General features: G+C 34.9%; 1 protein-coding gene and 1 long non-coding RNA gene across 2 annotated transcripts; one reads left to right on the top strand and one right to left on the bottom strand.

Annotated features, from left to right (window-relative positions):
- The first annotated feature begins 4,836 nt into the window (after positions 1-4,836).
- Positions 4,837-8,955, top strand: LOC114543304. Its single transcript, XM_028562344.1, has 5 exons — positions 4,837-5,187; positions 5,249-5,600; positions 6,195-6,389; positions 7,146-7,511; positions 7,882-8,955. Exons 1-5 carry the CDS (start codon positions 4,837-4,839, stop codon positions 8,496-8,498), a joined length of 1,881 nt encoding a protein of 626 aa, XP_028418145.1. The 3' UTR covers positions 8,499-8,955.
- A 1,040-nt stretch (positions 8,956-9,995) lies between these two features.
- On the bottom strand, positions 9,996-15,123 carry LOC114543303. The gene is made up of 3 exons (XR_003689973.1): positions 15,043-15,123; positions 12,024-13,949; positions 9,996-10,048 (listed from the first exon to the last, which is right to left on the bottom strand). It is a non-coding gene; the product is annotated as an uncharacterized LOC114543303 (long non-coding RNA).
- Positions 15,124-24,292: the final 9,169 nt, after the last annotated feature.

The raw sequence follows: 24,292 nt of genomic DNA, 5'->3' as shown, positions 1-24,292 counted from the left end.
AAATAGTGTCTAAAACTCAGAGCAGACCACGGACGCCATAAAATTTCAGAGCCAATATATGACGGAGAAGAATCATGAATAAATATATATATGCGCTGCATGAGGTCAAAAAACACAGTCTCGACATACTATTCCTAAGTCGTACTAACTCTATTGACGACGAAACATCGAAAAGTTTTGGCTTTTACAGAATTGCTTTATTTCCGCAATCCATCTGTTTTTACCCAGGCAATCCTCTCGGTCGGTGCTGAATCATATAGAGCGTTATCTTTCCTATAAGATAGGAGGCTAGGAGCTGAAGCCATGCATGCATGGTGGCCGTGATATAGTAGTTTCAAGCGTGATATTATAAATGAATACTGAATTGAAAATAATTGAGCGAAATTAAAAACAAAGAAAATTCGCGAAGGACAGCAACAATTCCTTTTGAGAAACGAAATATTGATTTCAATTCTTTTCAAGTGTGCTGCACCGCTAGAAATTTTCGGTTTTTAATTCTGATGAATATTCTGATGTCATTGTGCGTCAACGCTATGCCTATATGTGATCCAACGCCGACAATTCCTCTCGACTTAAATCTTTGGTGATTTGCACCTCAGGCTCAGGGATCCCTGTCCTATATAATAGTCTGTAAATAAATGTTTTTTAATAGTATGGTGCGAAAAATATAATAAATCACGTTTTAACTGCATGTTTACTGGTTTGCCTGATGGCGTTATTTGACTTTTTTAAACCGCTATCACTGTTTATATCATGCTATCGTTGAAAGAACCAAGATACAAGATTCTGTCGCGTGTATGAGTGAAATGTCAATCCAACAACTCCGAGGTATATATAATCCTGTCGTCTGTGCCTGCATGATTTGTGAATATATAAAACTACAGTTAGTTGCATCATAACCGTCGTACAGTGGTATAAGTAAACTTTCTAATATTCATTAATGTCATTTCATATCTTAATTTTTTGCTTCTATGAAATTCCAGAACTGACTTTTTAATTCTTTGTGAGAAGAAAAGAAAATACCCGCCAAATGTCTGCTTTTTATAGCAGTCATATTCTGTCCACCAGCATACAATCGCGGCATGTGAAGTGTTGGAATTAAGGTCGATATTTTTTCCTTTCTTTTCTTCATGCAAGAAACGGGAAATTGCTTGGCGTTTTTTTTACATATTTCACAACTAAATATTTCTACGGATTACCCGCGCATTAGGTTCAGAATGTAATCGGATAAATTTATTATAACTAAGGCTTGGAGGATACTTAATATGACGCACAAAAGTACTCAAGAGGGAAGATTATAAAGTCATATATCAGACACTATGTAAACAATATTAAGTCTAAAATTCAATGATCTTAATTGTTTTGATGTTCCTCACACTGCATGCAACATTGTGTTGTTGTTTGTGAATGTTGGTAGAGTTAATCATGGATCAGTAAAGATTCAGATTTTCTCGTCAGTGACAGAATCAATCAAGCGAATGAAAACCGCTTGAGTATTAGCCATATACGTAATATACCTGATTGCCGCTGTCGACTGAGTGCAGTTTGACCAAGTAAGTATATATTTGCGATGTGTGTCGTTGATACTTTTATAGTTAGCATGCAGGGGGATTGAAATTTTGATTCAAATTAGTGATAAGTCATCTATATACGTGTTATTATCAATTTGCAAGACATGCCAAGCATGCAGTGATGGCCACATTTAATCCAAAAGCTGACCTTCATGGACATCATCTGTTCTTTATAAATAGACAAAGGTCTGGCTTAATAATATTACTTTCATGTTTCCCTCTTTATGATCTGAGATAAGATATATATGTATGTAGAATATCAGTAAATTGCCAGACAAATGTATGGTAAACTGTTATTATCTTACAATCTTCTCTGTACCATGCTATCAGTCACGCCACATCATAATGCCAGACAGAGAACTATATTTAAGGGATGACGAGATAAGCCCGGAAATCAATAAGAATGGGTCGTTTTCTGAAAAAATGATAAAATTCGTGACAGTCTTTGCAAACGTTTACCAAATAGTATATAAATGCGACTATTTTTGGACTGCATGTCATAAACGAAAGGACCCAAGGCCAAGGAGCATATTCAAGCAACTTTACTCCCGAACTTATAATCCCTCGAATCACGAGATATCCGTTTTTTTAAGTTAACTGCTAGGTAACCACTATTTTTTGCTTTCATATATCAAGTGTCTGTAGTGTTGGTTTTTTTGAAATTAGGGCTGCTTTCCGCTGTTGCGTTTTTCATACGCACGTACACGCACGTAAAAGTCTAAATGCTTAAATAAGTGAATAATTCGAAAGAACTTAGTTTCCTGCGTAATTCAGTATGCATTTGTCGACTTAGATTTTATCATGTTAAATAAGAAAAATTTAAAAGCATGAATTTAAACTTTTGCGTGCGTGTACGTAAGTGCTAAAAAAGCCATATACTCAAAGTGGAAAGCAGGCCTTAATTATATCAACTATACATGCATATAGAGGTCATCACGTTAACAAGTTAACAAGCCATGCTCATAGTCTATAGTTTTAATTTTTCCTCTCTGAATATACATATTATGTACACATGAATATAGTCATATGAGATAATTTGTTTGTACTCAGTGCCGTAAATTGGTACGCTGAGCAAATTAATATTTGTTTTTCGTTTAAATTTAAATATAGTCTATAGACTAAATATTGAATAGACGCATAGCAACAGTGAACTGCATGTGAATGTTTTATTATAGAATCCTGCATGCATACACTTCCAAATTTTAATTTCATGAGACAGTGTACAACTTATAAAAAGTGGGCAGTCTATACGTACTGGTTACTGCAATTGGCAGGCAACTGCTGTTCCTTTCTTTTCATTGTCATTAGCTGCATGGGTAAATTCGGAAAGTGTCTACTTTTCTTTCATTAGGAATATCAAAAGCCCAAAAGGTAATATCATTTGAAATGTTTTGAATTATGGAGAACTCAGTTGCCGATTTTTCAATTATGGCATCTAGCTATTTGATAATATTGATAGGTATATACTGTCACTGATAAATCAAACTGTTTGTCTGAAGTCTGAACAAATACCAATTATTGTGTTATAGGCATAGTCTATATAGTAAAATATGCAAGCTATATAAGACAGTCAAAGTGATAGTCAACTTTTTGATAGACAAATCCGTTTGAATGAATTTTGAACCTGCTGTGAAGATTATCCCGCATCGCGCGATGGCAAGACTACACGCCACAATATTGTTTCACTGCATGAGTGTAAGCATATTGTCCCAAGCTTTTTGTTCAATATTTACGAAGTCGTAATATAAAACTAGCTAATGACATATTATAGCATATATGACCTTTTACTTAACAGGAAACAGGGAATATAATTGCTCGTATTCTTTATAACAAGTCTTTTGTCACAAGCCAGCTAAAGGTGAATTGGAGGCGTGGAGTGATAATTGCACTTTGTCATCACCTTAATTGTACCTGATTAATTCAGCTCGGAAATTGTGAAAAGATCTTACAATAGCCTGATATTAATGCTCGTTCATTCATGTATGACTTTCGTATGATTATTATGTTAGCGTTTCTATTGGAAAGACAAACTATATAACCTTCATGCAAGTATCTTATCTTTATTTGTCTTATAGTTTATATCCGTGGTTTGCTGAACGACAGATATACTGATGATTCTATACGATGGACCCTCATAACATATACATTGTCATTGTTATTGGTTTGCTTCAAATATCAGGTACGCTAGACAAGGATATTTTAAGGTCGCTTGAGTTGTTATTATAAACTGGCTGCAATTCACAAGGCATATACAAAATTTAGCAAAAATAACATATATAAACTGCATTAAGGTTTGTGCAATGTATAGTCCGTATACTATCGCGGCAGTTAATTTGCTATTTGCGACTCCGCAGGGCTTCAATGTGTAGTTGTGCATGCTTGTTTGTAACTTGTGTTCTCGTTTAATCTTCATATCAAGATTGGTCGAGAATTTTTTTGATAACCAAAATTGAGATATATTTACGTTGTTTACAATAGAATTCTTGTCTCATTGCAAACATGCACATTATTAGCACGATTTTAGTTCATATCGCTATAAACTCGCGTAATAAAAACAGGAATTAATATTTATGCAACTATTTTGGCAATTATATAAACTGCAGATGTTTGCAGTCATCACATACAACAGTATATACCCAGGGCCGTACATAGCGGGGGGGGGGTCAGGTTGGCAGCTCCCCCTAGAAAAAAAATGTAACTTACAATTTTCAGAAGTTGTATGTAATGTCCTGTTTATAAAAACACACCGTTCCCTATACAAGAAAGATCACTGTCCCCCAAGCTCAAAAATTCTGCGACGGCCTTGCATATACTGTGTATATACGCGACGCTTTATTTTTCGTTAATTCGTATCTTTCCATTTTCCATGCACACGCATGTTTATATAAAAGTAATTTATAATTCACTGTTTACAATACCAATTAATAATAATAATCCTCTGGCTGTCTTGCTCTGCCTCTGGCTCTGGCTGTGTTTGAAATTCATGTCTAAATTGAGCATCGTCGAGAGAGAATTATTTGAGCTTTCTATCGTGACAGAATCTGCTGCCTTTTTATCATATTAAACCCTTTTCATTTTAGGCTGTACTAGCAACAAGCGACTTCCTTCAAGATCCTTTAGGGTGTCGTACACTCCTTCGGTTAGGAGATTTCGTAGTTTCGAAACTTCAATAAAACTGACATTTCGGTTTGGTAAAGAACAGAGCCAGCACAACATTTCAAATCAAGTTATTAAACTGAGGCTTTTGAACAGAAATAAGCTGGTAATGACTATCAATAAGAGTTCGCGTGAAAATCAAACACAATTGGAAATCTCGTGTGAGATATTTTCCAAGCCAGGTCGATACTTTATTGAATACTTTATACAAGGTATTACAAAGAAATTCAGGTTGTTGACATCAAAACCATTCATCGTCCGAAGCGAAAAAGTTCATATTGAAGTAAAGAAGAACCACACGGCATTTGGTGGCTCGTTATCAGCATGGTTGAACAGCAAACAAGGACGTTGCAAACCCTTTAGAGGAAACTTAAAATTGTTTTGGATAAAGAGCAGTAAAGAGCATGTTTTAGTCGCCACAAAGAAAATCAAGAAAGAGAAACTTGAAAGCAGATCACGAGTGCAATTTCGCTGTGATATGTTTGACACACCTGGAATATTTTACTTGGTATATATTTCAGAGTACAACAAAAACAATAGCGAGAAGTCATAACATAAGCGTCATCTGGGGAAAGTATGAGATTACAGCTCAATCAAAAAGTATATTCCCTTGCTCTAATTCCTTCGTGATCAAGTTTTCTTCACCTGGTTATTGCGACAGAACCGAAGACAAGATTGAAATGAGATCCAAGGTTTATAATAACGTCATTGACTCTCAAAGAGCTTTCCATGGTTTCAGATCCGCATTTTTCTCATGCGCAATATTTAAAAAGCAAATTCGTGATTATTGCTTTTACTACACCACAAAGTCTTCTTTGACCAATGAAAGGAAGGTCCAAGCAACTCTGTGCGTGCCTTCAAAAAAGCGAACGGGTATGTATAAATGATTGATTTGATTTTGATATATACTGACGCATTTAAAACACGTTGGTCTAAGGACATGACAATCTATTTTATCGCTAAACAAATCTCAAATCGGTAAAGTTTCGACCAATCTTGTTGTTTGACAGCGAGGAAGAGAGATATTCGCTTTTGAAGATCATGACAACACCAGATCATTATCTCACAATTACGTTCCAAGTTCATTTACAACTCATTTTTCTCCTCCTTGTCTTTGTTTCTTACATTCAGGAAACCATTTATTTAGTTGATATTACAGTAGGGTGAGAAATTTCCGCAATCTATAGAGTTTATAAAGAAGTATGCAAATGCTTCACTTCATACCCTATATATTCGATTGCCGTCAGGAACTAAGAAACGCCTCAAGTAGCAAATGCTTATTATTTAAAATGAATACGTTTTACTGTAATTAAAATTTTACAGTTTCCAGTACCCACACTTCCACCTGCTCGGTCTACACAATGGTCTATAATCGGAGAATGAATACTGAAATGAACGACCACTAAGCCACCGGCTAAATCTGAGAATAAATTAAGATTTTAATCGTAAAACATTTTCATGTTATAGGACCTCAATGGACTGAGTGGTCGAAATGGTCAGCTTGGAGTTCTTGTACTGCGTTTGGTGGTTGTGGCAAAGGAAAGAAATACAGACTGAGATATTGTCCTTTAGAAAGTTATCGCTTTCAAAAATCAGACGATACCTCACTTTGCGCCGGAAAGGGCATAGAGTCAAAGTCATGCTCGCTGTCGCCATGTGAAGGTAAGGTCTTGGCTTAGGGACGCGACGATCTAAACGTCCAAGACCAAGCGATCAGCCAAATGTTGAAATATAAACATAAAGCCCAGACGTAGAGAGTGTAAATGGCGCCACCATGGTTGTTCGATCAAGGAAAATTCCGGAAACGCCCGTCTTAGAGTGTTTGCATTGTATGGGGAAAGTGTTCAATTTGCTGCTCTAAGATCTGTAGCTCGATATCATTAGATAAGAAAAGTCTATTTTATTCAAAAGTTTTGCCAACTAAATATGAAGTTTTCATACTCGCTGACGAGTGGGTGTTCTAGCAATGTACCGCCCTAGTCCGCCCCTGATCTTGTGAGATTATTGAGAAGACGTGATGACGTCAGGTGTAAGGTCACGTGAAATACATTTTTAAATAAGGACATTTTTTAATACATACAATAGGAACATAAAACGAATTTCTTGCTGGGTAATTTAACGAAAATCACTCGTTAAGTATAAAAGTCTAGTTAAAGGATAATTCATGACAACCTAACAAAATGAATGAAAATTATGCGACTATTTTGAGCTAGTTCTCTATGACTAATATGTTTGTCTAATGTACCGGGTATATGGAAGACCTTTAACCACCCATTCTCAACGAAACTCGTCACGCTTAATGTTTCATTCATAACTATTTAGTAATTGTTATAACTTTTTACACACCCTTTTTGTTTGTTAATTATTTAAGTTAAATTAAGGGCATACATACAATTTTTGTATAATATTTTCCTGTAGAGTGCAAATCATGTGGCTGCGTGTTCTCTATGCCTGCTGGTACTATCATATCCCCGAAGTCTCGTGTGTCTTTCATAACTAAAGAACGGTCAAATTGTCACTGGTTCATTGAGATAGCGAAACAAAAGACAATAAAAATATGGTTTGATTCCTTAAACCTTGAAAAAAATGCATCAGTGGTGATAAGAGATGGAAATAGTTCTAACTCGGAAATATTGAAGAGAATAACACATCAAAGTCAAACTCAAGTTGACGATATTTACAGTACATCTAACATAGTTTCAATATGGTATGAGAATAATGGCACTAATGGAAATTTCCAGCTGCAAAACAGTTTTGGTTTCCAGCTTTCATATTCTAGCGTCGGTAAGGTAATCTTATATTTAAATAATGTGCGCATTCGGTGAAATACGAATAATACAGATTAAGTATACATGTCATATTACCTAAACCTATTATACAGTCGCCTGAGATCGCCATTCTCCATATTAAGCACTCCTTTTTGCAGTACGGTGCACTTCGGTGTAAAATTACACAGCCTCACAGTTGATCATTGAGGCAGCGTAAAAACGAATCATACTTTTGAGGCAGACTGCAGTGTTATATTGTAGTATAATATACAAAGTTTCCAGTTAAATGTTCATTTAATAGGTTTATTTCTTTAATATTTACACATCGGCATGCAATTGTCTGTAAACGCATATTTGTATACTTGACTAAATCTTTGATTTTCTAGACGGATCAAAAACTCCTGTCTCTGCATCATCAACAAGGTCTCAGTTAAGATCAAGGCGACTTGCCAAAATGACATTTATTGGTATTCTCGTAATTTTGATTGTTATAACATTTTCCATTGTTGCAATCATTATTATAAGAATAAGACGTCAAAGGTTACATGAAAATGCAACAAAGACAACTTTAAGTCAACATCCATCCTCTCACACCAGCCATCGACCATCTTCGTCTCGTACGAGCACAGCCTGTATGTCAGAGTCAACCAACAGATCATTTTATGAGCATCCATTTTCTGCTGATGAAAGTGTAAATAACAACCCAAATGTTCCTGGAGTGAGTTCTAATCACCGAGCGGGGATGTTAACACGTATGGAACAAAGGACACCGGTGCATGTCTGTCCAAAATGTTGTTCATTTGTTGAACAGCACTTTTGTGAATGTTGCCATGCAGATAGCAGAAGGATTTTGAACACCCACCATGGGACAAATGTAGAAAATAGACCTGGCGTTTGTCGCTCTCAACGTGTACATTCAATAATTGAACGACGAGTTAGCCTTAGTGGGGCAAGTAACGTCTCACAAGATTTTCCAGAAAGAAATTATCCATCATATTTATAAAATAGTATATGTGAAAGAAAGTAGATTAATTTATTTTAGTGGATTTTATATTTAGCTAATGAATTGTGAGGATATATATATTATCGAATGAAAGTCCGTAGAATAAAATAAAAATTATAAAAGACTGTTTCCAATATGTATAAAAATTAACATTACCATTAACATTATTGTGAATACAAATCAAGTGCCTTATTCATACTAAATTGTCGTATATGTAAATATATATTCCATTCTTTCCTGTTATATACAGCCTAGTCATAGATTTTTTTTCAACGAAACGTCGATAGATTATAAAACATTCCTCAATAGCAAATTAAACGTTTTTACTGTATAGTCTGACGATTAAAATTTTTAAAATATTAAATAACCTCTAATGACTTTATAATAAGCCCTCCTATAACTGCATGCGTTCATGTCAAGAAAATCGATGTCAGTAAAATTAAAACCAGGCACATTATTACGGACGGGGCCTAATTGAGAGGAGGGCTTATTTAGTTGTGCGTAAAATCTCCTGCAAAATGTAATGTATTTAACTATACGTTCATAGTATTATATATAGAAAAACAAAATACAAATTTGTAAATGGTCTGCAAGTTCAACAGTTTGAATAAAGCGAGGGGCTTAATAGAGAGGCGGGCCTTAATAGAGAAAGGGATTTATTAGAGAGATGGGCTTAATGGAGAGGCGGGGCTTGATAGAGAGAGGGGCTTAATAGAGAGAGGGGCCTAATAGAGAGAGGGGCTTAATGGAGAGGCGGGGCTTGATAGAGAGAGGGGCTTAATAGAGAGAGGGGCCTTAATGAGAGGGGGGCTTATAGGAGAGGGGCTTATAGAGAGAGGGCTAATAGAGAGAGGGGCTTAATGAGAGGCGGGCTTGATAAAGAGAGGGGCCTAATAGAGAGAGGGGCTTAATGGAGAGATGGGCGTAATGGAGAGAGGGGCTTAATAGAGAGAGGGGTCAAATAGAGAGAGAGGCTTAATGGAGAGAGGGGCTCTCGCCATATAATTGATATATAACCATCAAATAGTGATTTCCATTTTCATCTTTATTCTGAATTTGTAAGAAACGGTAACGAGCGATTTCTTTGCTATATCTCTTTAATTATACTTCTTAACAATCAACATTCATGTTTTAAATTTATTTGTTATGTTGGATACAATTATAAGCAGGAATTAGCTAAATTATGTCGTATGACATTTGTTAAACATTTTTCTACTTCAAATGCAAATAATTCTTTTCATTCCTTAACTTCTTAAGCTTGTTTACTTCTACAGACATACACGAGTTAACAGTATTTTGACATTGAAAAAATAAATATATGTATATATATATATGACAACCATTTGCAGTCCAAAATAATTAGCAATTCATTTTACAGGCGTTGTTTTTCTTTGCACATTCTGGGAGACAACCTTCTTCGAAATTACAATCCTGGAAGCATCGTGCATAAGCAGTCTCACAATCAGCCCAACAATCAGCTGCAACTTGTGATGGCGAACGCTAACAGCAAGATCATCAAATATACTCTTGATGACATTCCTGATATCGATCTGAAAAGATAACGAAATCCATTCGAAATTTATAGTTTCGCATGCAGAACAGAGCACTCTATAGCGAGTTCCTGTAACCTGCATTCTACATGGCCAGAAAATTCGGACATATTTAACATTCTACTTCCGCCTAAATTTGCATATGGTGTCAAAATAAAGCTTCGTGAGTTTATAGTAAACTGTAATGTGCACAGTACTAAACGCTAAAAATACACCTTTAGGTAGGTCAATTATAATTTGCCTTAATTGCTCGTTGCAGAGCAAGTTAATCTTAATATTTTTATGCAGTATTTCAAAATGTTTTATCAGTATTCGTCCTGCATTTTCAAAACAAAGTTTTGGTCATTTATAACGTTGAATACCATATAAAACGAAAACCGTAATAGCGTAGAAATAAAATAAAAATGCAGAGCCGACATAAACCTTTGCCAGCAAAATATTACCTCAGGATCTTCAATATGACACGAGTTACAAGAAACAACCAGGGCAAATAGCAAAGATGCAATGATTTTCTTAAATTTTGCAAAATTTAAGAATGCGCAATATAATTTATAGTTCTGCAAACGAATAATATTTGAACAGATATGCAAATTTGCTACGGCAATCTGCATATTCCATGTCCGCAATTTCTGGCCATGAATATTAGTTAAACATTATACTTATTGCTCAAAATTACGGATTATGCTGCCAATATTTAAGCAGTAACGACCAATGATAATGCTTCATCGATGGATATCATCTCTAATATATATATATATAATATTATATATATAATATATTATATATTATATAATATATATATATATATATAATTATATATATATATATACGCGCCGCTGTCGAAAAAATAACTTTATATAAATTATCAAATAGACTTGAAGTTGAAGTATGCAGAAACTGCCAGAAAGATGTATAAAAACATATTCAACGGCTAATAAATACGACGTTTATATCTCCCAGACGGACCAATATTTCGGATGTTTTGACAAAAAAATGGGCAAACTTAAATGCAACGGGGGCAGATAATTTGAACTGATCATATTGTTCTGTTGTTATAGCAATTAATATTATCGTTGAGTTATGTAAACAGATTATCATGCATGTTTTAACTTTTAATCGAATTTATAAAAAGAAATTTTGAGAATTGAGTTTCAGTTTGTTTTTAGCCCAATAATATTCCGACTGTACATGTACATATATAAAGTTTGAAGCGTTGTATATGCACTCATGGTTAATATGCAGTGTAGAACGATTCGCTACAAAAATTATACCTTCTTTAAGCTTTTTTAATATAATCTTATTTATAGTAACTTACCTATAAAAATTTTCAAGTAAAGCCGGTGAATTTAATGCAGAACCATGCATAGTACGTAACTAATGGTATAAATTTTCAACATGAATAATTTTTTCCTCGTATATTCATGGCCTGTCATGGCAAAGAAGAGTTTTGTGTATTGTCTTGCCACTTCCAATAAGCTATACACCATCACTACGCAACATTTTTCAATTTTTCATATGATATCTATTATATTTATTATATGTAATATGATTTATTTAGCTATATGGAAAGCCATACACTAAATTCTTTTCTATATATCTTTTGAATATGATAATTGCTATAATCGCAATAGAGTCTTGGCGATTTTGACATATTTGTGATTTGTCAGTTGAATTAGCGATTTGGTTCAACATGTATTACACTTGTTTTATAATGGTAATTCTTTTGAAAATGAAAATGTTCACTGACAATTGTATCCCACTATTAATGTAAGGCAATTCCAATGTCAATTCAACTATAATCATTATAGAATATAACTACAATATATATAATAATTGGATGTCGGAAACACAATTAAAACTACTATATCGGTTAGATTATGAGCTTAACTTGTCTTTGCTTTAACTTTAGGAATTTTTGGGAGTGACTGAAGGCTGAGATATATCTATATACGATTGGATATATACATATACATACCTTGAACTTTAGTTATATTGTCTGTTTCGATCACTTTCTGTCTTCGTGTGAAGAAGAACGTTAGAGTGTCTTGTTATTTATACAAGAGGTGGAAAACAATTGATGCCAGAAATCGTGTCCACCAATGACTGGTTTGTTATGATTGTTTGAGCAAACATTTGCATAATTATCAGTTTGACGCCATTGTTTGAATTTATTAAACTCCGTGTGATCATAAAATTGCCGTCGCATTGTTAAAAGATGTTTCATCGTTTATGGTGAAATGAAGCCAGAGATTTACTAATCTTCTCTAATTGAAAACTATTTATTCAATTATGTTGTTGAACATCTCTCGAGTTTTGATTTGGTCCAACTTCACTCTGATATCTAGAATTACGTCGAAAGATGTTTGAATAATTAATGATTAATTTTGAATGAATTGAATTTGAAAAATTGCCATCCCATGCCACAGTTGTTTTTTCTATTATCATGATTTAATCATGGTTAATATTGATATTCACGAAAGAAATACGAGATTACGCCGCTATAGTCTATACAATTTTTTATAATATCTCGTTAGAATATTGATGAAAACGTTGTCCGGCCCGGTAATTATTTTCCTCGGCATATATTGAGTTGTAACATTATAATTTAATATTGTAGATAAAATTCGTGCATTAACGCTATGCGTTTATCAAATCCTAACAGAGTTTGGCGTTCCCCAAACAACACAAATACATTATTGGGTGGCTTGACTGATATTTTCTTTTCTCAATGAGCGCATATGTGAAAAATTATCTCCGGAATCCCTCTTCATCGGTTTAACTCGTTATACTGACCCACTCAGCACTAAGCAGCCTCTTCCTATACATGTTTATGAAGTATTCGTAGCCGTTTACACTAATATATGCATGTCTTCAATGGAATCACTAATATTCAAGATGCCCGACTCCGGAATTTAAACATTGAATTGCATGTATATCAGTTCCCGAAATTTTTGCTGTTTGCTATCACGCGCCCGACCTTAACCTTTCGAGATTTTGCAGCACTGCAGATTGGGACAATAAAACGATCATAAATATAATTCGAACGTCTACGAACAATTAATGGGTGAAGTCTAGTGAAGTCTAGTAATCTTCTATGGAAAATATGCAATTCAAATAAAAAACACACAACATGTCGTCAATTTAAGGGCACTAATATTTACACAGAAGAATCTTGAAATATCGCCGCGTCAAGAAATGAATTCGAAATTCTTCTTCCCCGCCCCTTCTCTTTGGTAATTTTCAAACATGCAGAAATGGTTTTTCTACAATTTGCGTATATATAACCAGGGATTAGAGAACTAATGTTGTGTAATGCTGGTAGATCTACCGTAGGTGTATATCAGCTTATTTATATTCACGAGTCACGACAACTAGTTATATATAAGCCGTTATACTTCTTAAGTTCAGTTAACAACATCATCGATCTCTTGTATGCGGTATACCTCGACCACCGTGAGGTTAGAAAAGTGAAGGTGAAAGTCGCAAGTTTAGTCCCATTCTAATTTCTAACAAACAGCCCCTTTAGCTACTATTGTTTTGTGAGATAATGATGCAAAAAGCCAATTGTTATGTTAATAATTTTTACTGTTTACGATTATCGATTAATACTTCAGTGTGGTACGATGTTAACGTTATTAATAAAGGTAGTCTCGTTAAAGTTTTATAGCGTTCTATACTCTTACGCCGACATACAATTTTTAACGCATGGCATTCTGTACATGATACATTCATCCATACGATGTAAACATGCCCTCGTGTTGCCACAGATAATATTGTTAACGCATCTTGTCACTTCTGCTTGACACATCCACCCACATTTTTTAACTCTGCTTGCAGCGCTGGTGGGAATATTGTTATGAAGAAAACACGCAATGATCAACGTCAATCCTACGATTTTCATCTAAAAGATAAAAATATTCACGTGTTACTGAATTTTTACTGTTTGATGGCATAATAAGACCATGGTTGAGATTTTGTTATGGATAAGCAGGGACACTGGAACGATGCAAAGGCAATAGGGGGGGGGGGGCAGATTGTCCTGATTGAACACCTCTGTATTGACGCACATCTTAGCACACCAACAGTAATTGGACGATTTCGATGTCTGAGAGTATTCGTGAAGTTTATAACAAATTGCAGTTTAATCATTCAAATGGAAAGAGCCGCGTCGGCTGCCTCTTGCTCCTGGCACCTACCCGTCCTCCCCCCTAGTTTTGCCGTCCCAGTAAATAGAACTAAAGGTTTTGGTATAACCAACGGCTATAAAGCCTTAACTAAACGTGTTTGACGACAAATTCTAGATAACTTTCGACATCAACTCAACGCACGGTCAGGGGCGTGACGAACGAGTCAGAATTAGGAGAGTGTCATGCGATTTTGACCAACTTTTACAACAATTTTCTATCCAGACTGGGCCTACGTTTTTACCGCAATTTTTTACGAAAAATAAATCATCATTTTCAACCCTGGCGTATAAGAACTATACGAAAAGTCATTTCACCCGGCTTAATATATAATGATGGATGGCAAGTTAAGCACAATAAAAAACCTGTGTCAAGAACTAGACATATATAGCTAAGAGCCACATGCACGAATGGCGGCATATTAAACCAATTACTCATTATTACACATTACGAATATTCTTTTTGAACTAACTAAACATTTGCCTTTGTGTGCATGTGGTACCTTGTTTAAAAGACACTGCATGCTCAGTGGTAGGCTCAGCTGAATAATCGTCCTAACGTTTTACCGTCGGCGGTCTTTAATTACTTTAACTCATTCAATATCTACATGCTTTCCGGGAAATTAATATCACAGGATGAAGTTCTCTTCTGTTTAAACCGTTCAATCTGAAGGATTCGGGTCATTTAGCGGCTAGCGGATCATGTATGTAGTCATGCGGATATATTTAAAATAAAAAATTGCACTGAACTTAGTAGCTATATATATTCAAATACCAGTAACCGAGTCGCATCATGAAATCATGTACTCACCATTTTAGAATTTTAATTTTTGATTTTTCAATTGCTCTTTCTTCTAAGATTTCCACCCTGAATTATAGAATAGCGTTCTTCCTTACCTTTTTATAAATGCTTTTTACGAAGAACGTTGGTTTGTGGTCGTCACGCAAACTAATTATTAATTGCAATTATTTGCTATCATTATGTTGTAACATCTGCAGATATTGTACACAATCTTCACCTCCATTTTATCAAAATTAATGAAGCGCTAAAAACAACAAATGAAACGTCATATACCCCAATAAGAGATTTAATGAGTACGCTGCATTTTGGAAATACTGGCAGACAAAATTGATAAACGTTTGTCGTCCGCTTACAAGCAACAGTTGTTTGAATCAATTTTCTTCTTTTGTCTTGATTTATTTAATAATAAAACAGTAATATCCTTCAATTTCCCTGCATCAGTTTTTTGACTCTCAATAATCTCTCGGCAATCTCATTATCAGGACTATCTCTAATTCTAATCTTTCGAGCGCTAATAATTTATAGAAGCCGCAAATTTTACAAAATCTACCGCCGTTGTCATATGCATAATCAAAATTGTTATGTTGATCTGCAGGAAAGTGTCAATCTTACATTTGAATTTGATACAATATTCCGTATTGTTCATAAGGTCCAAGTGCGTGGACGTATAACTAATGAAACTCAGAACATAAAAATGATTGTGCACTTTATTCAATCAAACTCATAATATCATATGTATATAAATGGATGATTAGAATTTATCACAATTCGAGACAATTTGAGCTGGATCAGTATTCTGCCAGGACATTGCAACGAGGTTGCCGAACATAGCAGATTTTTTTCTCCACTTTCTTTTATCAATTATTCGAATGAAAAAAATCGATGAGAAACTTCTCAATGTTTCGAGTTTACTTCGACGAAGGGCAAAGGCGGGCCAAGCCTTGGTCGAGACATCGAGAGGAATCAGTTTATGTTTGTGCATGATGTATATCGTGTTTCGGCCACAATGAAACTAAGTAAATTAGTTTGTAGATCACTCACGTGAGTATTTAATACTGCAAAGCTTTCGGTCCGTTAACCCGAGCCTTCAGCTTTGCAGTATTATAAATACTCGCGTTGTGTACCTACAAACTAATTTACTTATTGATGTCACCATGCAAACTTACAAGAATATTATCACAACGAAACCGTTGTCTACTCTGTGCCACCTTAAACTGAATTGCTTTTCAAGGGTTTTCTCCTTGGCTTTGGGAAAAAGAGAGACTCGAACATCTTCAAATTATCATCGAAGATATTTTTCTGATAAATATAACAGCGCAGGGGAACGGAGCCGACTACCACTCGTGCAGGTTATGCACAGTTACTGGGTAAAATACTTTCACGCATATCAGTTTCATTGTTTTTCTGTTTTATCTTTCTTATTATTTGTAAGAAAAACTTGAAAGTCCGTTTCGGCTATCAAAACACCAGTTTAACCGCAGTATTGTATATACCTGGAAACGATTTTGGCCATTAAGTTTTCTGTTATATGTGTTAATGTATGTGGTCAAACATTTTAATTAATAAATAAAATTCAGATTAGATCTTAAAATAGATTCAAAAATTCAGATTAGAAAATAGATTAATTTTCTTTCAAAGTGTAAATGACCGTAAACGAGATAAGTGGTTAAACGTGGACTTTATAATTTTGGTTTTAGCAATTTGATCTCCTTTTGTTCGTCAAGGTCAATATATCCATCAATATATTTGTCATTTTAACTGATGAGAAATAGTCCAATGATCTTTATTTCATTGGTGAAATACACATACTTGAAATTAATATTCTAATTGGACAACGTGATTGCTCAACGAGAAATCGGCTGTAAAAATTAGGATCGCTCAAGAAGTTTTGAAGATATGACTATCGATTACTTTACTATTAAAACTTCGTTATAAACAAATAATTCATTAGGCAATAACTATACAGCATCCATTTAAATATTCTTTTAATTCTAAGTTGTTATTTTCTTCAAAAAGCCACTGGCTATGAAATTTCTAGAGAAGATAATTCATTAGACGCAGAATATTACAAAATATCCACCGCTGCACACATATCAAGAAGAATTGTCCAAAAAACTTTTAAATATTGTTCATTTCAAAGTGTGTTCATTTCAATTCTTTGTATATTGGTTGACATACTGGAACAGTCGTTCGTGGAGCAAATTTCGTTTTCTGGCTTGATTTTGGTTGGCACATTTGTCGAAACAAATCCGTTGACTGGAAACACAATCATCGCATTGTAATATGCATCCACGAAAACAGTCGATATGAACAATTGCACATCTTGTGTAGCAATCTGCATTCACCCCGGTTATGATCAGGAACATTATTACGATCAAGCCGGACGATAAGAAATTTCTGAATGGCGTCATTTTACCTAATAAAAAAAGCAGATAACCAGCTTAGCTAGAAATAAATGTGATATACGTTTGAAAAGAGGGCTACTCCATTGAGTTTTGAGCGGTTACATCAGATTTCTGATATAATCATAATTGAACTTACATTCTCCCTAGTAACCAGGGCTTTAGTAGAGACGGTATAAAAGTTTCTTTCTATATAGAGATCAGTGGCTAAAAAGAGGAAGCGCCTAGAATATACATAGCAAACCACAGGAAGTCTAGATTGTTGTCTCTTATATAGCGATAAAATGTCCCTGGTTGCCAGGACAACTTTAGTAACAAAGTTTGTTCTAGACTAACAGAGTTTATTCATAGAATTAATGTGGTGTAACCGTGAGTTATAACACTGAAGCATTTGGCTAATTTTAATGTCTCATCATACACGATCATTTTGTTAGGCTTTTAGCCCTTGCAGCAATCATATCGAATAGAAACCTAAGCTATGTATGAGTCAGCAATTTAGAACCTCCAAAATCCATGTGCAGGTGTCCTGCCCACGTTCATAAACGATTCGATATGTCTGACGTAATCTTATATTTTCCAAAAAAGCATCTGGGTGAAAGACTGGCCTTTGCTCTTTATCAAAACTAGTAAACATTCAAGTCATTTAAAGTTTATTGATTCACCCTATTTCTCAAAATCTATTCCTTCTGCATTTATCTGTAAGCCTTTTGTAAATGTTGTGGCCGATTAAATGTTGTAAGTTGGCGGATCGTTTCCGATCATGAAGTGAAACGTCCTTTAATTAGCATCAAGAACCGTTGCATTTTCTTTGTTTAAAAGTCATTAGTTCTCTCATGAATGATCGAGTCATAAAGAAACAAACATCGTTCCGCTAGGATACAGTTGGTAAAAGACTGAAGCCAAGGTTGAGAATATATAATCAGATGTATATTGGGCCACTAATTATTAACGGACAAAACCGCGTTGTTGCGCTTTTAGGGGTTGTTCGCTTGAGACCCGGTTACCCGAGATTTAAAAAAGCGTGAGATGATTTTGAGGGATTAAAATATGTCTTTTTGAAACAAAACAAGCACATGCATCTACCAAGCACTACCAGGATCATGTTATTAACTCATTTCAATACCTCAAAATCATTTTACGCTTCGTTAAATCTTGGCTATAAATGCGGATCATGTGCACAGCCCTCAGACTTGCTCAGCAGTTAAGTTCAATTTTATCAAACATGGTAATCTTAAACCATCATTACTATTTTCTACTCAAATGAATAAAATACGCACTCAATATTTATTAAATGTAGTCGTAGTCAGGCGTAAAGGATCCACTATAGTTAAATAAATACATGCTTGACCGTTTAAATGGTTCAACTGTTTTAACTTTGCATGCGTCATGAGAGATAAATGAAACTGAATACTTTTAAAAACTTTCATATCCCAGGGCGTTCCTTCTTCGGACTGACTAGCATTGAACATAGTTGCATTTTAGCCATGCTCGCGGCTCATGGGCGAGCCGATGAACTGTATAGGAAATTTATTTATTGCTGTTTAAAAGAAATAAAATATATTCATTTACCACTTACCCGCTTTCAAGTTTTCAAGATTTGGTGTAAAAACCTTTATGAAGTGCCCTACTGTGTTCAGGGTTGCACGTCTATCTTCCACAACGCTCAACTAACGACTACCTGATAAGCTATTCAAGCATACAACATTTGAATTAGGTTATGTGCAGTCAAGTTTAACGGAGTCAAATTATTCACATGACAAACAAAATTTGAAAACACGTAGCTAAATTATGTAAATTAGCGAGAGCACGAAGGAAGGCCTAGGCTTTAAACTCAGTTTGTGTGTGCGGGCCCTTACTCTGTACCAAGGGGGCTGCATATTACTTGATTTAATCATCGTTGCTGACAGAAATACGACAGCCGGTTTATGCGTTCACAGCCTAAAAATCCACTATGTAAATTGTAATAGGATACACAGGTGTAACAATAGTCAATACTGATCAATTTTTAATCCTGTTTGTTTATATTAATGTTGCAACTAAATTATATTTTTGTCGTAAAGAAACTAAAGCCCTGAAATTTGTCACAACTTTAACTTCGTGTGAATAAACATTAAACTCTCTAACGGCTTATTAAGTGCTAAACTAAAGGCCCTTCCCTGGAAAGGGTGACTTAATAGTTATGCCTCGAAAAACCCGCCCCAATATTTTCAACGTAACGGGTTTCTAGCTTCAGTGATCAACGTACTTGCTGTGCAATTTGATGTCGAGTGTGCCAAGAAACATGCAATTAAAAACAATTATATGCATATTAACCGTAATCTTACTGTTAGGAAATAAAAAACATTTTAAGAGACTTCACAGAAACGCGGAAACTGTGACGAAGAGATGCCTGATATTTATAGTAGAATAGAAAAACCAAAATTCGTACAAACTTATGAATTTAGTGTCTCTGAAACAGTGTTTCCATCCATGTGGGTGCATGGGTGGATGGAAAGTCTATGCAAGCTTGATCACCTGTCATATCTTGAGTGTTTAGCTGTGTTTGTTATACGCGTTGTGAACTGCATGCGTCAGCCCTCCCATCATTTTAAAACTCTTAATTAATAACGCGGTTGATGATTTAAATCATCTATTCATGAATCTGTGGCTATTGTCCGCATGAATATAGACCTGTATGGGGGTTTTTCTGCTGTCTTGATGAAATAAAAGCGCACTTTTTAAATGAGGTTTTTCCATGAAGGTTTATATCTCAAGCAAATCAGTATAATTGGAAAGCACATTTTGTGTTTTGTGATCTGTTCCTTTCAGAAAGATAATCAACCAACTAAAAAATATTTCGGCTGAGAGTTCTTTTCAGTTTAATTTTTCATGTAATTTAGCTGAAAAATAGCTTCAGGTTCAAAATGCCAAACTTGACAAATGACAGACTTGGCAAGTATTTAATAGTTATCGGTACAACTACAAAAGTGAATATCGGAAATTGTGGTTATTGATTGGTTAATACGCCTAAAATTAGTATGTGATAATCATCTTAGTGGTTTTTTAAACTAGCGATAAATGATTTTGTCAAAAAGACAAATGAAGGTAATTTAGTCTTTCTCGACCTCGCCATGGTTGCATGTTATTTAAAGATAATATAAAATTGTTTAGATTTACTCACCTCTCGTTATTCGAAACACGAATGAAAAGCAAGACGTTGTGCATGTGCATGGCCAGGGGGAACTTGCATGATAAGAAACTAATTAACACCCAAAGTAAAACGGGTACACACCCCCCCTGAAATGCAGATACACTTTCTAATGGCAATCCAACTTGTCGCTTCACTGGATGCAGGATCGAATATCATTCATAACAATGAATTCATTTTCAAGTATTTACTTTTAGAAGAAGCTTCACGATTCTCGAACTCATGGCAATATACCATAAAGTATATGTTCTCGAGGGGCCAAATTTTCTAGGACACCGGCGCCCGAATTCCCATTTTCAACGGTTTCCTATCTCACCACAAGTCGATTTTAGCTCATGACTATAAGGGTGGATTTTCACTTGCAAAGAAAAAGTTCGCTAGCGAAATATTTGCATATTTTCTTTTGAATTTTGGCAGAATAAATAAATTAGTTCAGCTTGACTGTTCTCACTTCAAAAGAAAATATGCAAATATTTTGCAAGCGAACTCACTTTTGGTTTAGCTTTCCATGCGACTTGGACAATCAGCTCGCGAACATTTATGTTTTAGCCGACTCGATATATCTTTGGGCAGTTTTGCGGGACAATCTATATTGACATTTCCTGGTTGGTGTTTTCCGTGAGCTGCTAAGTTGCTAACGTTGACCAAACCAACGAGGCAGCAGTCCTTCCTGGACTACAGCAACCTCGACCATAAATGACCATGAGACCATCCGACAAACAATTCATCATGTTTCCAGATCAGTTCATGCAATCACAAGTCACCCTTGCAACAATCAGACCACAACGCATACCTTATGAGTTTTCTCATGGCGGAAATTACTAATATAAAGTGCAATATAACATATAGAAAGTGCTCTTTGCTGATGAAATAAAATACGACGTGAGAGGCCACTTTAGCCGGTGTCAGAGGAATTAGTATCACTTATCAAAGTGCCCACATCCGTAAGTGTCGATCTACAATAATATAGCAGGTATTTGCGAACATTTTACTACATCTATAGTTCACTATTTCTAGAACAATATTTATAGTTCAACACTTCAACTGTGGGGAAAATGCAGGTCCAAGGCCAAGGGTGGGCGCAGACCTGCAGTTATTTAAGTCCCTAATACTCATTAACTAAATGCATGTCAATGTTGCTGTTAATTTATTGGTTTTAACGCCTAAACACTCCAATCGTGATTCGACTGGTATCTCACTAGCTATATAGTAATTTTCTTTCTAGTAAATTGCTTTATATTCCCGCAACGTTACTACTTGTTTCAGTCATGTCAAATCTACACTCAAAGCGTTGCCACAAATCAACATTCCCTGTCGGTTGTCGCTCCCGAAATGTTTGTGATTTTCGTATATAATAGCCTTTTATAATATTGGACTGTATACAACAGCCTTTAATATTGTAACTTCATTTTATTCACAAAGACGTTAAATGCTTTCATCGTGCAATTTTCAATAGAATATGGACATTTCGAATTATAATTAATAGGGCTTACACTGAAATATATAAAGTTATATAATATTGATACTTTCGGTGACCAAATCAGTTATTAATTTGTCAAAAACAAAGTACTTATAAAGGTCCAGTGCTGCATTAAAAAGAATAAATACATTTGTTCTTCAAAATAACAAGGGGGTCATTTTATATTATATCATTACTCCGTACATTAGCTTCAGCGTTGGGGCATATGATATCCCGGCGAATGCCCTGGATACGAGTTGTTATTTTGCAGACAGTAAATTTACAACTTGCTAGACAGAAAGAAATTTCCGCAAATTTCGAAAAAAAATTAAAAATTACGATTAAAAAATCCGGCCCCATTTTTAATTACGACGAGAAAAACTCTCTAAAATTACTAAATTTAATAATAATGCAGTAATGGCCCGGTCATTACCTATATCAATGCCCTCTTTCTTTCTTATATTGAAAGTTGAAACACGTAAGGCAAGATCTACGTGTTGGAGAATTTCACATTATATTTTGGGATAAAACTGTTATTTTTGTAATGTCTATACTAATGATTTTCTTTATTATAATCGAAATAAAGAAAATTGTTGAGTGCTGCATGTGATAACTAATGGTGTGATAGTGCACTCAGGAAATGCTGTTCGAATACTCGAGAAGCGTGTAAATCACTCAGCCTTGTGTTTCACTTAGAAATACTAATTGCATTGGCAGTGCAGGAGAGCATGATTCTTGCACGCAGGAACTTCTTCGCCTTCGGAATTTGTTGCATGCATTTTGTGTGCTCAGAGTTTTGGATTTAAATTCCTTAATCTAAAACCTTTAGTTCCGCCATGCATGCAAGGACATCTATTTTTTTAATTGGCCGTATTAACCTGAGACTGATTTTTAACTTCTTGTCTTGGTATTGGACCTTGCCTATCATTGTTGATCTATAAAACAGACTTTATAAAAAAGCCACATAAAGTAATTGCATAATTACCTAATAATTACCTAATTCCTTACATTATTTTAAGAGCTGTTAGATTAGAAATAAAAGGTAAATTAATATAGCTACCACCACCGATTGCAATAACAAAAATATTTTAGGAAATTTAGGTTTTTTATATCTTATATTGGCTTTTGTTTGATATTCTATAATAAGACTTTAGTCTTTACTCTTTGGAATATAATGACTACACTCTCATGCATTGCAAAATGTTTAGTGGTCGGAAGTCAGGCGAGGGTGTTAAATGTTTGTAGAATTGTAGTGTTGTTGAAAGTTGTTTCTCGTTGAGTTTTACAGGTTTGATGACCATTCTTAAATCGGCCGCAATCTTTAAAGACTAGTTAAAATTAAAGCCTCACTCCATTTTCCTGTGAATAAACTGAGCAATCTTGAATTATTCAGGATATGGTGATCGACTTAAGTAACGTAATCTCTCTTAGTTGTTCTATACCATCAGCGATCGATATATGGACCTGAATCGTGTGTTTAGTTGCCATTTGGAATTCGTCTAAAAATATTCCGGCAGTTAAACTATACATTTGTTTCATAAAGACAAAACACATCTCGACGTTTCGACCTGAGGGCCTTTGTCAGGAGAGCTAGTAAGGAGTTAGTAAGAGCTAGTAAGGGAGTTACTAACTCTCCTGACGAAGGCCCTCAGGTCGAAACGTCGAGAAGTGTTTTGTCTATTGTAGGCAGTTTTTATACCACATTTGATGCTAAGTTGTTTGAAGACGCTGCCACGCTGCTCCCTGGTTACATTGGAACGTATCTACATTTGTTCCAGTTCTGTATAATAACGAATTTTTCACATATAAATATAGTCAATATAAATTTTGAAATATTATTTTGTTGCTATATATATAGCCTGGAGTGTATAGATTTTATATTAAAACAATTGGACTGCCATGAAAAAAAACACAAAAGATGTGTAGTCTATGACTATAGATTTTTATAATGTTTATTTGAAAGAGACGATAAACATTTTTCGCACCTTAAAACACATCAGTATAGTGGCAGTTTACATGACAATTGGACTGCTATGAAAAAAAAACACAAAAGATGTGTAGTCTATTGCTAAAGATTTTTATGATGTTTCAGTATTTGAGAGAGACGATAAACAATTTGGGCTATAGTGGCCCGGTTTCCTTCTTGACATATATAGGCTCAGACCACATTAAATATATTTCTTTCAAAACTGTCGCAGAGGCAGCAGGCTC

Source organism: Dendronephthya gigantea, unplaced genomic scaffold (genome assembly GCF_004324835.1).
Source record: "Dendronephthya gigantea isolate DGI-Jeju-01 unplaced genomic scaffold, DenGig_1.0 000434F, whole genome shotgun sequence".
NCBI lineage: Eukaryota > Metazoa > Cnidaria > Anthozoa > Malacalcyonacea > Nephtheidae > Dendronephthya > Dendronephthya gigantea.
This window is presented reverse-complemented; position numbering and strand designations above follow the sequence as displayed.